Source organism: Plutella xylostella, chromosome Z, assembly GCF_932276165.1.
Source record: "Plutella xylostella chromosome Z, ilPluXylo3.1, whole genome shotgun sequence".
NCBI lineage: Eukaryota > Metazoa > Arthropoda > Insecta > Lepidoptera > Plutellidae > Plutella > Plutella xylostella.
The window spans coordinates 1,636,011-1,648,465 of record NC_064012.1 but is presented as its reverse complement, the minus strand read 5'-3'; the positions used below and the strand labels follow the sequence as shown (position 1 = coordinate 1,648,465).

The 12,455-nt window shown below is 42.4% G+C and overlaps 1 protein-coding gene across 1 annotated transcript in view; it reads left to right on the top strand.

Annotated features, from left to right (window-relative positions):
* The window catches only part of LOC105382715 (dynein axonemal heavy chain 6), a 72,404-nt gene that overhangs the window by 44,266 nt on the left and 15,683 nt on the right, over positions 1 to 12,455 (top strand). Inside the window, exons 38-48 of the mRNA XM_048632418.1 lie at positions 3,242 to 3,497; positions 3,597 to 3,656; positions 3,930 to 4,060; positions 4,580 to 4,749; positions 4,840 to 5,023; positions 5,416 to 5,581; positions 10,510 to 10,671; positions 10,974 to 11,150; positions 11,466 to 11,662; positions 11,946 to 12,099; positions 12,267 to 12,358. Of these exons, the coding sequence (XP_048488375.1) occupies positions 3,242 to 3,497; positions 3,597 to 3,656; positions 3,930 to 4,060; positions 4,580 to 4,749; positions 4,840 to 5,023; positions 5,416 to 5,581; positions 10,510 to 10,671; positions 10,974 to 11,150; positions 11,466 to 11,662; positions 11,946 to 12,099; positions 12,267 to 12,358 (1,749 nt within the window). The remainder of the gene's footprint in view (positions 1 to 3,241; positions 3,498 to 3,596; positions 3,657 to 3,929; positions 4,061 to 4,579; positions 4,750 to 4,839; positions 5,024 to 5,415; positions 5,582 to 10,509; positions 10,672 to 10,973; positions 11,151 to 11,465; positions 11,663 to 11,945; positions 12,100 to 12,266; positions 12,359 to 12,455) is intronic.

The window sequence follows — 12,455 nt, the reverse complement described above, 5'->3', positions numbered from 1 at the left end:
TATTATTGTTGTAATATTAAATATAAAATGTGAACTACTTAGTATGGTAATACTCGATAATACTCGAAGCCTTAATACTCGATAACCAACGCTTGGACTCGGTCGATACATTCACTTACCTCGGAAGCACGGTCACCCGTCAGGGAGGAGCAGATGAGGATATAGAGAGCAGGATCAAGAAGGCGAAGGCTGCGTTTGCCCAGCTCAAACCTGTTTGGGACTCGAATGTGCTCACAAGGCGGATAAAAATCTCCCTCTTCGACTCCATCGTGAAGTCCGTATTGCTCTTTGGTTGCGAAACGTGGAGAGTGACGAAAGGGCTGACGAACAAACTGCAAGTGTTCGTCAATAAGTCCCTAAGATCGATCCTGCGCGTTTTCTGGCCGAAGACAATACGTAACGAAGATCTGTGGAAGCTGTGCCGACAATCTCCCATCGGCAAGGAAATTGCGAAGCGAAAGTGGAGATGGATTGGGCACACTGTACGAAGAGGAGCTACGAATGCCGCAAACGTAGCTTTTGACTGGAGGCCACCAAATGGCAAGCGCTCCCGTGGACGCCCTGTCCAGACATGGCGCCGAAGCGTCGAAAACGAGCTGCGAGCCGCTGGACTAAGCTGGAGCGAGGCCAAAAGTACAGCCGAAGATAGGCGGAAGTGGCGGACGTTAGTGGAGACCCTCTGCACCTCTGGGGTGCCATAGGAACAACAACACTTAGTATGGTAAAGTATTTGTAGTAGATCTATGTATTATTTTATTATACTTACAGGTGAACAGGACACTTCACAGCGGCCATCACATTTAGTTTGAGCTCCTTTGGTTAATTGACTGTCCGGACAATCACTTAACCGAACGAGCTCGGACATAATTATACTTCTCTCAAGATGGAACAAAACCTACAGAAGAACACTTTTTTTTTAAATATGTGTGTGATTTTTCAAACCTGCTTTATTTTACAAGTTATTGTTAGCTGGGTTTATGTTATGTACTTGATAAAAATCGGTGCAAGATTCGTAAAGCTGACATTAATACAGTGTGGGGCAGAGAAACTTGACCACTCTAAGTAGCATTATCACTCTTGGAGGGGTAAGCTGTCTCTGCTCCAGACTGTAAAGTGTACACCAAATGTATGAAATATTAATCACGCTATAATAAAATTTGTTCTGTGTATTGGGAGGACGACTTGAAGTAGCAGTAAACGACGTTTTGATAGTTTACTTCTATTCCTTTGTAAGGAATTCTTTTGGCAGCTGGTACACGTCTTTGCTGCGACCACAATGTCATCCACCGCCAATTTGTGCCTTTATTCTCCAGGTGGACAGGGTAAACAGCGGCGGCTACATTTAGTTTGGGGTCTCGAGACTCATCCTGTCGACAGTATGAGTCTCGCGACCTCAGGCATAATGGTACTTCTCCGAGATGGGTCAACACCTAAGGATGAGATTTGATTTGGCACTACATATTTAAATCTTACCTTCTTCTTCGTACAGTAAAGGGGAAAAAAAACCTGACCCCCTCAGAAGCATTGTTACTATGAGAGAAGGTTCACGTTTATCTGCACCTGACCGTACAATATTTTATTAAGGTGTCCAGGTGGACGGTGGCTACTGTTACTGTATTATGTGTGGGTCGTTGGGACGCGTATTCTATTGTAATGAAATATGCGTCTCAACTGCTCACGCATAAGGAAACACCCTTGAAGATGAAAAAACCAGCTCAGTACAAGAAAATCAAGATCTATGCACTTTTTATTTATTTTTAAAATGCGTATTACTAGGTACTATTTCGCATTCTGGGCTTTTTATTTATATTTAAGTAAAGTGTTAATCTATATCTGCTTGTAACCTATATTTACTGTTTACTAAATGTTATAATTATTAATTTATAAAAATATATGTTTAGCTATAAATAATTTTTCCAGAACAGCAAACATTCTGCCAGAAGACGGAACAGCTCGAGTAGCAGCATCGGGCAGCACGGAGACACTAATGTAATGAGCGCGCTTTCTGCTTGCCACAGATACTATAGCTGGAAGCTCATTACTTCGGTGACTTTGTGCTGTTCCGCAATCTACAGCTACCGTCAACTCGTGACCTGATCAAGACAAGAAATATTGAAATCTGCTGTATTATTTATTTACTTGGTCTCTAGCCTCATACTGTCGACAGTATATGAGTCTCGCGACCTCAGAAATAATGATACTACTCTGAAGACGGGACAAAACCTAAGGATGAGAACTTTACCGCGTGTTTTTGTGTAATATTGGAAATTCAATAATATTTTATTGCTTATAATACTAGATATTAACTAATAACTATACCTACATTCTTAATTTCTTACTGTGTGTTTATGCATATTTGATGTGGCATCTTTAAACTAAATCTTACCTTCTTTTTCTTAAAGAAAAGCAAGATCTGCGTACTTTTTATTTATTTTCAAATGCGTTTTACTTATGTAAAGTGTTTATCTGCTTGTAACCTTTATTTACTGTCTACCGAATGTTAAAAATATTAGTCAAAAAAATTGTTGTGTTACCTATAAGTAATTTATCTAGCACAGCGAACATTCTGCCAGCAGACCGAAGAGCAGGACCGGGCAGCACAGAGACACTAATGTAATGAGCATGCTTTCTGCTTGCCACAGACACTACAGCTGGAAGCTCATTATATCTGTGTGTTTGTGCTGCACCGCAATCTACAGCTACCGACGTCAACACGTGAACTGATCAAGAATCAAGACAAGAAATATTGAAATCTGCTGCCTTGTACCTAACTGTACGAGCGGTGAAAAGTAAGTGCAAATTTGTATTGCGATAATTCGCCAATTATTCGCGAATTATACGCTATACAAATTCGTGTTTACTTTTCAATGCTAGTATGGTGAGAAAATCTGCCACAAAGCCTTTGATGTTGCTGATGAAGAATTATTTTGCAAAGCGTTTTTTATTTTTGTTTTTACTGTTGCGTCAATACTTTACTTTGTGTCTTTAGCCTGTGCATGTTTCTGCTGTATTGTTTGAGTTCATTTTTGTGCCATAAGTTCTCATTTTTTAGCATGCCTTTTGCCAATAGTGGTAGTTCAATGCAAATAGTGAAAGGGGTCAGTATTCTCTGAGCCAGAGAATACTGACCCCTTTCAGTACCTTTAGAGGTGGTAATATTTCTTTGCCTCAGACAATAAATCAATCAACAGTTATATAATTTGTTTTGACCAAACACTGACACTATTTCTTTTAATTCCAGACTGTTCTACCACGAGTGCATGCGAGTGTTCCACGACCGGCTCATCTGCGTCGAAGACCGGAGCTACTTCCTGCACCTCATGAGCGGCGTCTGTCAGAAGTACTTCCAGACTCCAGTCCTGGATCTGCCGGATGAGGCTGTCATAGAGCAACCGCCAATACTGCTGTTCGGAGACTTCATGAATCCCGCGCAACCGAAAGAGAATAGGGTGTATGGGGAGATCAATGATTTGGACAAACTTAAAGTCGTTTTGAAGGTGAGGTTCCTATTTGAAATGTTTGCGCATCACGTATTTGCATACACTATGCGTATGGTATGTTGGCAATGTTAATTAACATTGTTCCTCTTTTGGTAGGAATACCTTGACGAGTATAACGAGACAGCTCGGGCGAAGATGCATCTTGTGCTTTTCCATGTGAGTACACACTTTATAACCTTTATTCTCAACTTTGACCAGCCAAGCCAACTTCAACCAGACCAAGCTGTTTCAAGCAGACAGCTGGCTTATCACATAGCCTCAGCTCAGGAGAATTGACTCACCCACTCCCAGAAAGAAATGGGTCCCCTTACCGCACACTATGCGCTATACGTCTCTTTTTTCTTATCATTCGTTCATCAGTAGACGACCGTCTAGGCTCCTTAGATTCTTCTTTTTCTCCCTTCCCAACTCTCCCCACATCTTCCCCAGGACGTGATGGAACACGTGGTGCGAGTGTCGCGGGTGCTGCGGGCGCCGCGCGGGCACTGCCTGTTGTTGGGCCGCGGGGGCGCCGGCCGCCGCACTGTCGCTACGCTAGCTGCAAGTCTTAATCAGTGCCGGTCAGTGTGTCATGTGACGTTTTACATTTGCTGGCGTATTGAATTAACCCATCTATTCTCTTCTATTCTGAGAGGGGGCGAAGTTCCTGTACGTGGCTCTCTCGAATGGAACCTTTGCACATATCCCCTTAATTTCAGCTCAGCCAGCCTAATTAATCCATTAATATTGACAGTCTCAACTATTGCCCGTCAGTGTCAAATGTGTTATTTATTTTAAATATGCAGCTATAACCAAATAATCTGAAGCCACTTAACTACATTGACTGAAAGAGACACAGTAGGGCTTTCCAGAACCGACCATTTGCATGTAGATGAACCGACCATTTGCATATGTTTGTGATGTGATAGCGGTTTTTCTGGTTAATCAGACTGGGCTGACTTGACTGCTGTTGTTCCTCAAGGTTGTATTCTGGCACCCTTAGTTATCGTCGATATCTAAACACTTTGTTACGTCAAATCTTCTTTGCTCCTGCCGCCTGTTTTATTGAATACTATACTGATTCTTCCCCTTGTCCCCAGATGCATGGGCCTCGAGCTGAAGCGCAACTACGACACACCAGAGTTCCATGAGGACGTCCGCGCCATGTGTCTCCGCGCCGGGCTGTCCGGCGACGCGGTCTTCCTCTTCACAGACACGCAGATTGTCAAAGAAGAGTTTCTGGAAGACGTCAATAATCTGCTCAACTCAGGTACTTGTTGTCCTCAAAGTTCCCCATGTCTGACCAAAAAAGGTTTCACTCCTTTCACGCTGTAAAATTGACAATGATTTCATTACCCAGGTGAAGTGCCAAACCTCTTCGACGGAGACTCCTACGAGCAGATTCAAAATGGCTGCCGAAGTGACGCGGAGAAGGCGGGTATAAACGGCGCGGATCGCGATGCAATCTACTATTACTTCATCAATATTGTCAGATCTAGGCTGCATCTGTGCATTTGTATGAGCCCTGTCGGTGAAGCTTTCAGGTAAAATGTGTATTCATTGGTGTAGGAACAGTAGCCGGTATAGTAGAGTCTAAATATAATGCTCAATATAAAACAACTGGACGAAAATATACATAACAGCGACAACTTGGCATAATGTCTCATGCCAATTTATGAGGTGGGCATGAGACATTATGCCAAGTGTCTGATTTGTCTGATGGAGAGAACGTGCCAGAAACTTTACAACAAGTTACTTCATTGGTAGTTTATGAAGTTTGGTTTTGACCAGGTACAGTATTGGGCAAAGAAACCTGACCCCTTCCTGGAAGCATTGTCAGGTTCGGGCCTTCTTTGGACCAAAAGTAAAAATATACCTATCTGTAATTGCAGATCTACAAGCCCTTCATGATACTTACATGTATCGTTTGTTTCAGACGCCGCTGCCGCATGTTCCCCTCGCTGGTGAACTGTTGCACCGTGGACTGGTTCACCAACTGGCCGCCAGAGGCGCTGCTAGCGGTGGCGCAACAGTGTCTACAGCCGCTGAAGGATAAGGACAACATAGACAAGATCGCCAAGATATGTGTCGTCATGCATCAGGTATGTTTTGAGTTACGACTACAGGTACATAATATACATAAAATGGCATGACAATATTACCTTGTTAGTGAACATAATTATATGCGTATGAAATTAGCAATCCATGATACTGATAAGTCCAGAATAAAGATTTTCACATACTTACACAGACAAAAAAATATTATAGTACTTACCTAGTGCAAAGCGATTTTTATGTAAGATTTTTACGTTATAACAGCACCTGTTTTTTCATTTGTAATCACTGTATAATACCAATTAACCATACGTAGATGATATCATTTATTTTTACCGACACCAAATGGCAAGAATTTTATAGCAAGATGTCAGATCACTGACACCTCGGTACACAATTTTTGTCATTTTCAGAAAAAACCTACAAATGCGGACTTATATTGCGGATATTTTACGGTGTGCATAACTCAGTAGAGGTACCTTCCTTACGTTCCATGTGAAAATCGTAAATGTAACGTAAGTTTGGCGCTTCCACTCGTTATTGACGCAATGCCATGCTGTGATATACTCTCTGCTGTGACTACTCACTGATATTTCTAGCATAACTAATAGTATTTCTTGTGTGTTTTTGTGTCCTTTTATCCATATTCACTATTTCCGTAGTCCCTTCTAGTTATTGACACTATTATGGCCAATTTTTATGCTCTAAGGGTGACTTCTTACTATTACTACTACATACTTATATATTCTGTGTGTTTTTGTGTCATTCTATCCATATTCATAATATGAAACTTACCTATTTATTTATTGTTATGTGACACACATGGTATGTACAGTCTGGAGCAAAGACACCAGGCTCAGTGATATTGCAACTTCCGTGGGGCCTAGTTTCTATACCCAAGCTGTACACATAGTTGCAAATGTTGCTGTGTTGGTAAATATATTATGTTTCTGACTGTACTGTCATTCCAAAATTGTACTTGCTAATACTTTCTAGCTACGGTGGGAGGTGTGATCAACATAATGTAAAGAGTTGAAGTGGACCAGCAGGGCATTGTCAGCCTTCTTGTTTGTCCTTTCCGTTGACATGTAAGGGCGCGGCCCCATTGGTACATTGCGTTGTAAGCGCCATATATTTTGAAGAGGAGACGCATCGCAGCGCAACGCTCCAATGGGGATTCGCTCTAGACTACAGAGAAGATTGGCATCTGAACAATATGGGCGGCCTGCTGACGCTAAATTTACAAATTTTCCATCTATCGCTACCGCAAGAAATCGCGGTTTCTGCCAGATTTAACGCGATATGGATAGTTGGGACATTATATACATTATATACCTTTCACGGCGTCCAAGAAGGAGGATGGGAGACCAAGAGGCGACTAGCAAGTCGTCGGGATATAGGGTCGCTCGGGACTCCCGCAGTGAAAATCTCGCGTTTCCGTTGGGAGATTATTACCGTAGGAGCCGCCCGAGCCACCCTGCCACCTGCGAGGTGAAGATGGAAGACCACTGCATGCTGGTGCGATGGTCCAAAAGCTGTTCTAGACTAACGTATTTTTATAGGTGTAAAAAAACCTCACAAAATACGTTAGTTTGAAACCGCTCTTGAAACTCGTTTTGGGATTTTTTTGTGTGATGAAATGGTTTTTGCGATTCGCTTTTATAATCGTAGTGAGTTTGGTTTTGAATTTTTGATGTGTATTTTAAAAAACCTATAAACACCGTTTTGTAATGTTCTTTCTCTGCAGTTACTTTATTATTGTAATGTCTTTTACACTTTTGTATGTCTTTCCCCTCTGCATGAAGCATGGGTCCGTTATCAATGTACATACGCGTATCCATATCGAGTTTATCGTCATCGATAGCGGACCCGTGCTGCGGGGCCTATTTTGGTAGTTTTATGTAATTTTCTATAGATAGATGCAACTTTTTAGCACAGTCTACGCATGGTTTCAAGGTGTTCAGATGGGGCGCGTTGGGCAAACGTCATGTTCTTAAGATTTCCACATCTGAGAGCATCACGTTTAGGCCACCCCTCCTCGTTCACAACAGTTCACAGAAGACCTGTACCTGGTATGAAGAACACGATACACAGAAGAGAGAGACAGAGAATCTACAAATACAAGGTTGTCTGGGAGCGATGATTTACGCAATCAGGCCGCCCTTTGTTCTTCCTGTTTCATTTAATACGTTGATATTTTGTAATACTTTCTTTTATAATTAAAAACAAATAATATTCTAATCTACAGGGCAAAACCTAAAAGGGTCATTCTAAACAGCTTTGGTTGGTTTGAAAAATAGCAAATACCGTTTATGCAATACTTGTAAACCTAAATACCTACTGGTCTTGCAGAGATGGCACTCGCTTCCAACCAACTCCTTCAGCAGCTAAAGACCTCCGGAATCGTCGCGAGGGGCAGGGCGGGCAGTTGGGGTCAGGGCGGCGTGAAGCAGGGGCCAGGGCGGCGCCCCCAAGGTCACGAGTTCCGGATTCTAAGAATTCGTCACCCTAGGGGTATAGCCGTCTTGGTCCGCTATCTACAGTCTCGGCTAACTGTGTGAAGATATGGAAGATAATATTGATCTGTCTACTTAATGACAATTTCGTAATATTTCGATATGTTTTGTTATGATGTATTAACCGTGTTTTTTTACAGGTCTGTATTTCTGTATCTCGTATAATTTATAATATCATGCTCCACAGTCACTATCATAAAATGTACTTAATTACCTCAATGTTTTTGGTGTGTTTACCTACTTGTTGTATCTAATAAATCATGTATTTTGATCTTGTGTATTGCAATTGGTTCTAGGTATGTTATTTAATCATTTTCTTTCCCAGAGCTATAATGTTTAAGTTGCAGTCTACGTCTTCGGGGGCGCGGGCGGGCATCTAATAATTTACCATGTATTTTGATATTTGTTTGTTTTAGGTACTTGTTTAATCTTTTTCTTTCCCAAGTTCATTATTTCTAAGGTGCAGTCGACGTCTTCAATCGTCGGGCGCTGGCGGGCGGTGCGGACAGATCGTGATGGCCTTAGACTTTCGTAGATCTAAGGTCATCACGTTTTGTCCCTACCGTCCAGCCGAATCTTCTCAAGAAAGAACAAGAACAAGAAGAAGAATTAAGAAGAAAATGTACTTTAGTATTTCTATAGCTTCACCACTGGTACTTACATACCAACGAAGAAGCTAAAGTAATATCGGTGACTATCTACTAGGTGTACTGTTATCTTGTGTCGATCTTCGTTTGTAAGTTTTGTAACAGACCGGTATAGTGGCCGGCGAAGAAACCGAATCCGTCTTAGAGTGCCATCTCTTATTAGAAGGACCAGGTTTCTACGCAGTTTACTGTACCTATCCACCTATCTACTTACCAACATTTACTACCTATCTACCTAAATTTACTACCTACATCTAAATTATACTGTATAGTTTATCGCGCTTCTATCGATCACGGGAAGAGTTTGACGAAAGGGAGCGTGGCGTGACGCTCTGCAAGTCAGGACTGAGACATCTATACATGTACAGCGTCACGTCCACTTCCTCCCGGTCCATCACCCTGGCTGCTTGAACACCCCTGAAGACCAAGCCACTTGTGTGAAGAACCCTGGAGTACCAACCTACTTATTTTTGTGAATATTGTGTATTTGCCCTGGTCTAACTAATGCATTATATTTGTGTGTATTGTGTCTACGCCCTTGAGGACTAGCATGGGACGCAAGACGCTCACGTCAAGCCGTGACAAAAGTTTTCTGTCGCACTCGCTCTCCAAGCCTATCGAGGTAAATGGCGTCCGTGTCTTGCACCCAGTGCTAGGTCTTCTGGAGCACCCAACGCTGCCATACTACTTATGTTTGATTATATTATGCCTTCGCCCTGGACTTGTGTATATTGTGTCCTCTCATTACCAAATTCGCCCATACATAGGTACTGCAGTATTGCTGGACTACTTAACCCATTTTAGCACTGGAAAGCGCTCGAAGATTATGTACAGCTTTAGCGTAGTACAAATTCGTTGCACTCTCTTATGCTCGAATGGTGAGACAACGTCCCTCTGGCGCTGGAAGCTGCAACAAGAATTGTCACCCGATCGGCACGCCTAATACAACGAGATAGAGTCGAGCTTATCGCTGCGCTCCGGGGCTTCGGAAAACCTAACCTCGACTCTAACTCGCTGCTTTAAGTGGGCCAGCACGGGACTCCCAAGGCCTAATCTCCTAATACTGAGAGTTTGTGCCTTGGGAGTACTCCTGTGCTGGTCCACATTCTACTACCTCCGAAGAAGTATGAAGACGCGTGAAGTGCGAAGAATTTATCCTGGAAACTTGTGTTTGAAGCTCCGACTGCTTTTGTTCATTTATTGTGTCATCAATAATTAGTTTTGCGTTATTTGAACCACATATATAGGTACTGTGTTTATTAGGTAGGTATGTAGATATTTTTAGTTATAGTCTATGCTTATAGTGCATAATGCATTGTGCTTCATTTGATTGCGTTGAATGATTATTATTCTTACAGACAGTGCTTATTTGTATCGATTTGCGTATCATGGATTGTCGAACCGTTAAATGTATTTTTGGAGGATATTTTGAGACAAACTTAAATAAAGTACTTTATTGCTGGGCGTTTTGTATAACATTATATTTGAATTAATCACACATTCCCCACAACCCGCAATGTACCATAGTAATGTACGTCTGCCTAACACTTACACTAAACAAAGTGTGAATGCGGCTTTAGTCTTCTTTCACTCCTGAATATAACCTAACATTCACACCTAATTTACCTTTACAAAATAACATAATTTTAAGATAGTTCCACATTCATACTAAATTCAATGTTGCTTCCTGTTTAATTGAAATGCAAACTAAACTGCCTTCGGTGTTGCCAAATTTTAACCAAACATGTACTTAACGTAAATGTTATGTAAATCTGTTAAATAAACTGGTCTAAAACTGTTGCAACATTCCAGGACGTGGACTTGTCGACGGAACGTCTGCAACAGGAGATGCGGCGCTTCTACTACGTGACGCCCAGCTCATACCTCGACCTGCTGAAGCTGTACATGAGGCTGCTGGACGCGAAGCGACAGGAGATTATTAGTGGCAGGGAGAGGGTCTCTGTTGGCTTGCAGGTGGGTTCTTAGGGCGTTAAATCCACAGTGAAATAACCAAGGAATTATGTTTTGCTTACCTACATAATTTTTCTTTCCATGAACGTTTCCCCCTCAAATTTTAATTAGATACCTAGTTTGTAGATCAAACGTTCGTTCCTCCTTCTTGGTGTCTAGTCGAATCGAATCGACTATAACTACATTGTTTCAGACTCGGTTTTTAGGTGTGCCTCTTCCCTCTTCCTCTTTTTGTACATATCCGAATATCATCTTCGTCTTCGCCACCGACATGCCAATACAAACAAGAATACCCTTGCCCACAGAAACTGTACGAGACATTCTCAGTAGTGGGCGTAATGGAGGAGAAGGTTCGGTCCATGGAGCCGGTGCTGGAGCGAGCAGCACAACAGAGCCGCGAGCTGCTGGTGCGGCTGCAGGCCGAGCAGCGCGCTGCTGACGCTGCGAGACAGGCCGTGCTGCTGGATGAGGCCGAGGCCAAGGTAGGTCTACATGGAGAGAATGTTGGTAACCCTATAAAGGAACTTTTCGAAGAGTGCGGTCATGTGCAAGATCTTCCGCGTCGGTCCTCGAAATTACGAATTTTGGGTATTCGGTATATGGAAGTGATATCGTATGAGACGTCGTTCGTTGCCAAATGAATCTTATTATACATAATAGAACCTATGTATACGATACGTAGTACCTTTCAAAAGGTCCTCTACATGTTGTCCTCCGCCAAATGGCACTATACCAATTTTCAGAATAATATAATAAAAACTTTACCCCACACACTTTTACCGTCCCTTTTTTCCCAGGTTAAAGCGGAAGAAGTAAAAGAGATAGCTGACGAGGCTAAGGCGGACCTAGCTCTAGCTATGCCGGCTATGGAGGCCGCCCAGAATGCTCTGAAAGCCCTCAACAAAGCGGATATCAACGAGCTGAAAGCGTTCGTGAAACCACCGACCCTGGTGCGGTTCGTCATGGAACCCGTGTGCATATTGTTGGGAGGAAAGTGAGTTCGTTTCTATATCAATATCCAATATTAACAGCTGGCAGAGAATGCTTGCGACCCAAGCTCTAAACTCACTCTCTAAGCTTGGACCATTTCCCACCGCACTGGTCCATAAGCTTTACTTCCCAGACATAACCTTGTTATCTCATGAACGGGCCGTTGATAATGGCACTGTTGTTAACTTTATCTCTGCCAACCCAAAGATTACAGTCGAAAACCCCTCAACGGATTATGTTAGTACATAAAGTGACTATTTGTTTTCTCAAATATGCCGTTCCTCTAGGCCCGACTGGGACTCTGCCAAGAAGCTGCTAGCCGACGTCAACTTTATCAAGAACCTCGAGGAATATGACAAAGATCACATTCCTGATGCGATGCTCAAGAAACTCAAGGCGTACCTAACGAATAAGGACTTTAACCCAGATACCGTCGTCAAGGTAGGTATACTATTCTATTCTGTGTTCATATGTGTACCCCCAAAAGTCCTTCTAAAAATCATAGTTTGTGAGTAGACATAATAACATCCTTTGGTCTTAATTCTTCCTCTCTTTCCCTTCTCTATTTTGTACCATTCAACAGTTTCATTAATGCAATCTGTCTGAAGGTGTCGAAAGTCTGCCGCTCCATGGTGCTGTGGGTGCAAGCCATCGACATGTATGCCAAAGTCTTCAAAGTTGTCGAGCCCAAGATTATTAAGTAAGTGCCAGTTAGATCCTAACGTATACCTGCAAGTCTTGTAGTTTGTTAAATTGACTGTTGAATTATGGGCACACACATTTTACATATTAACAAT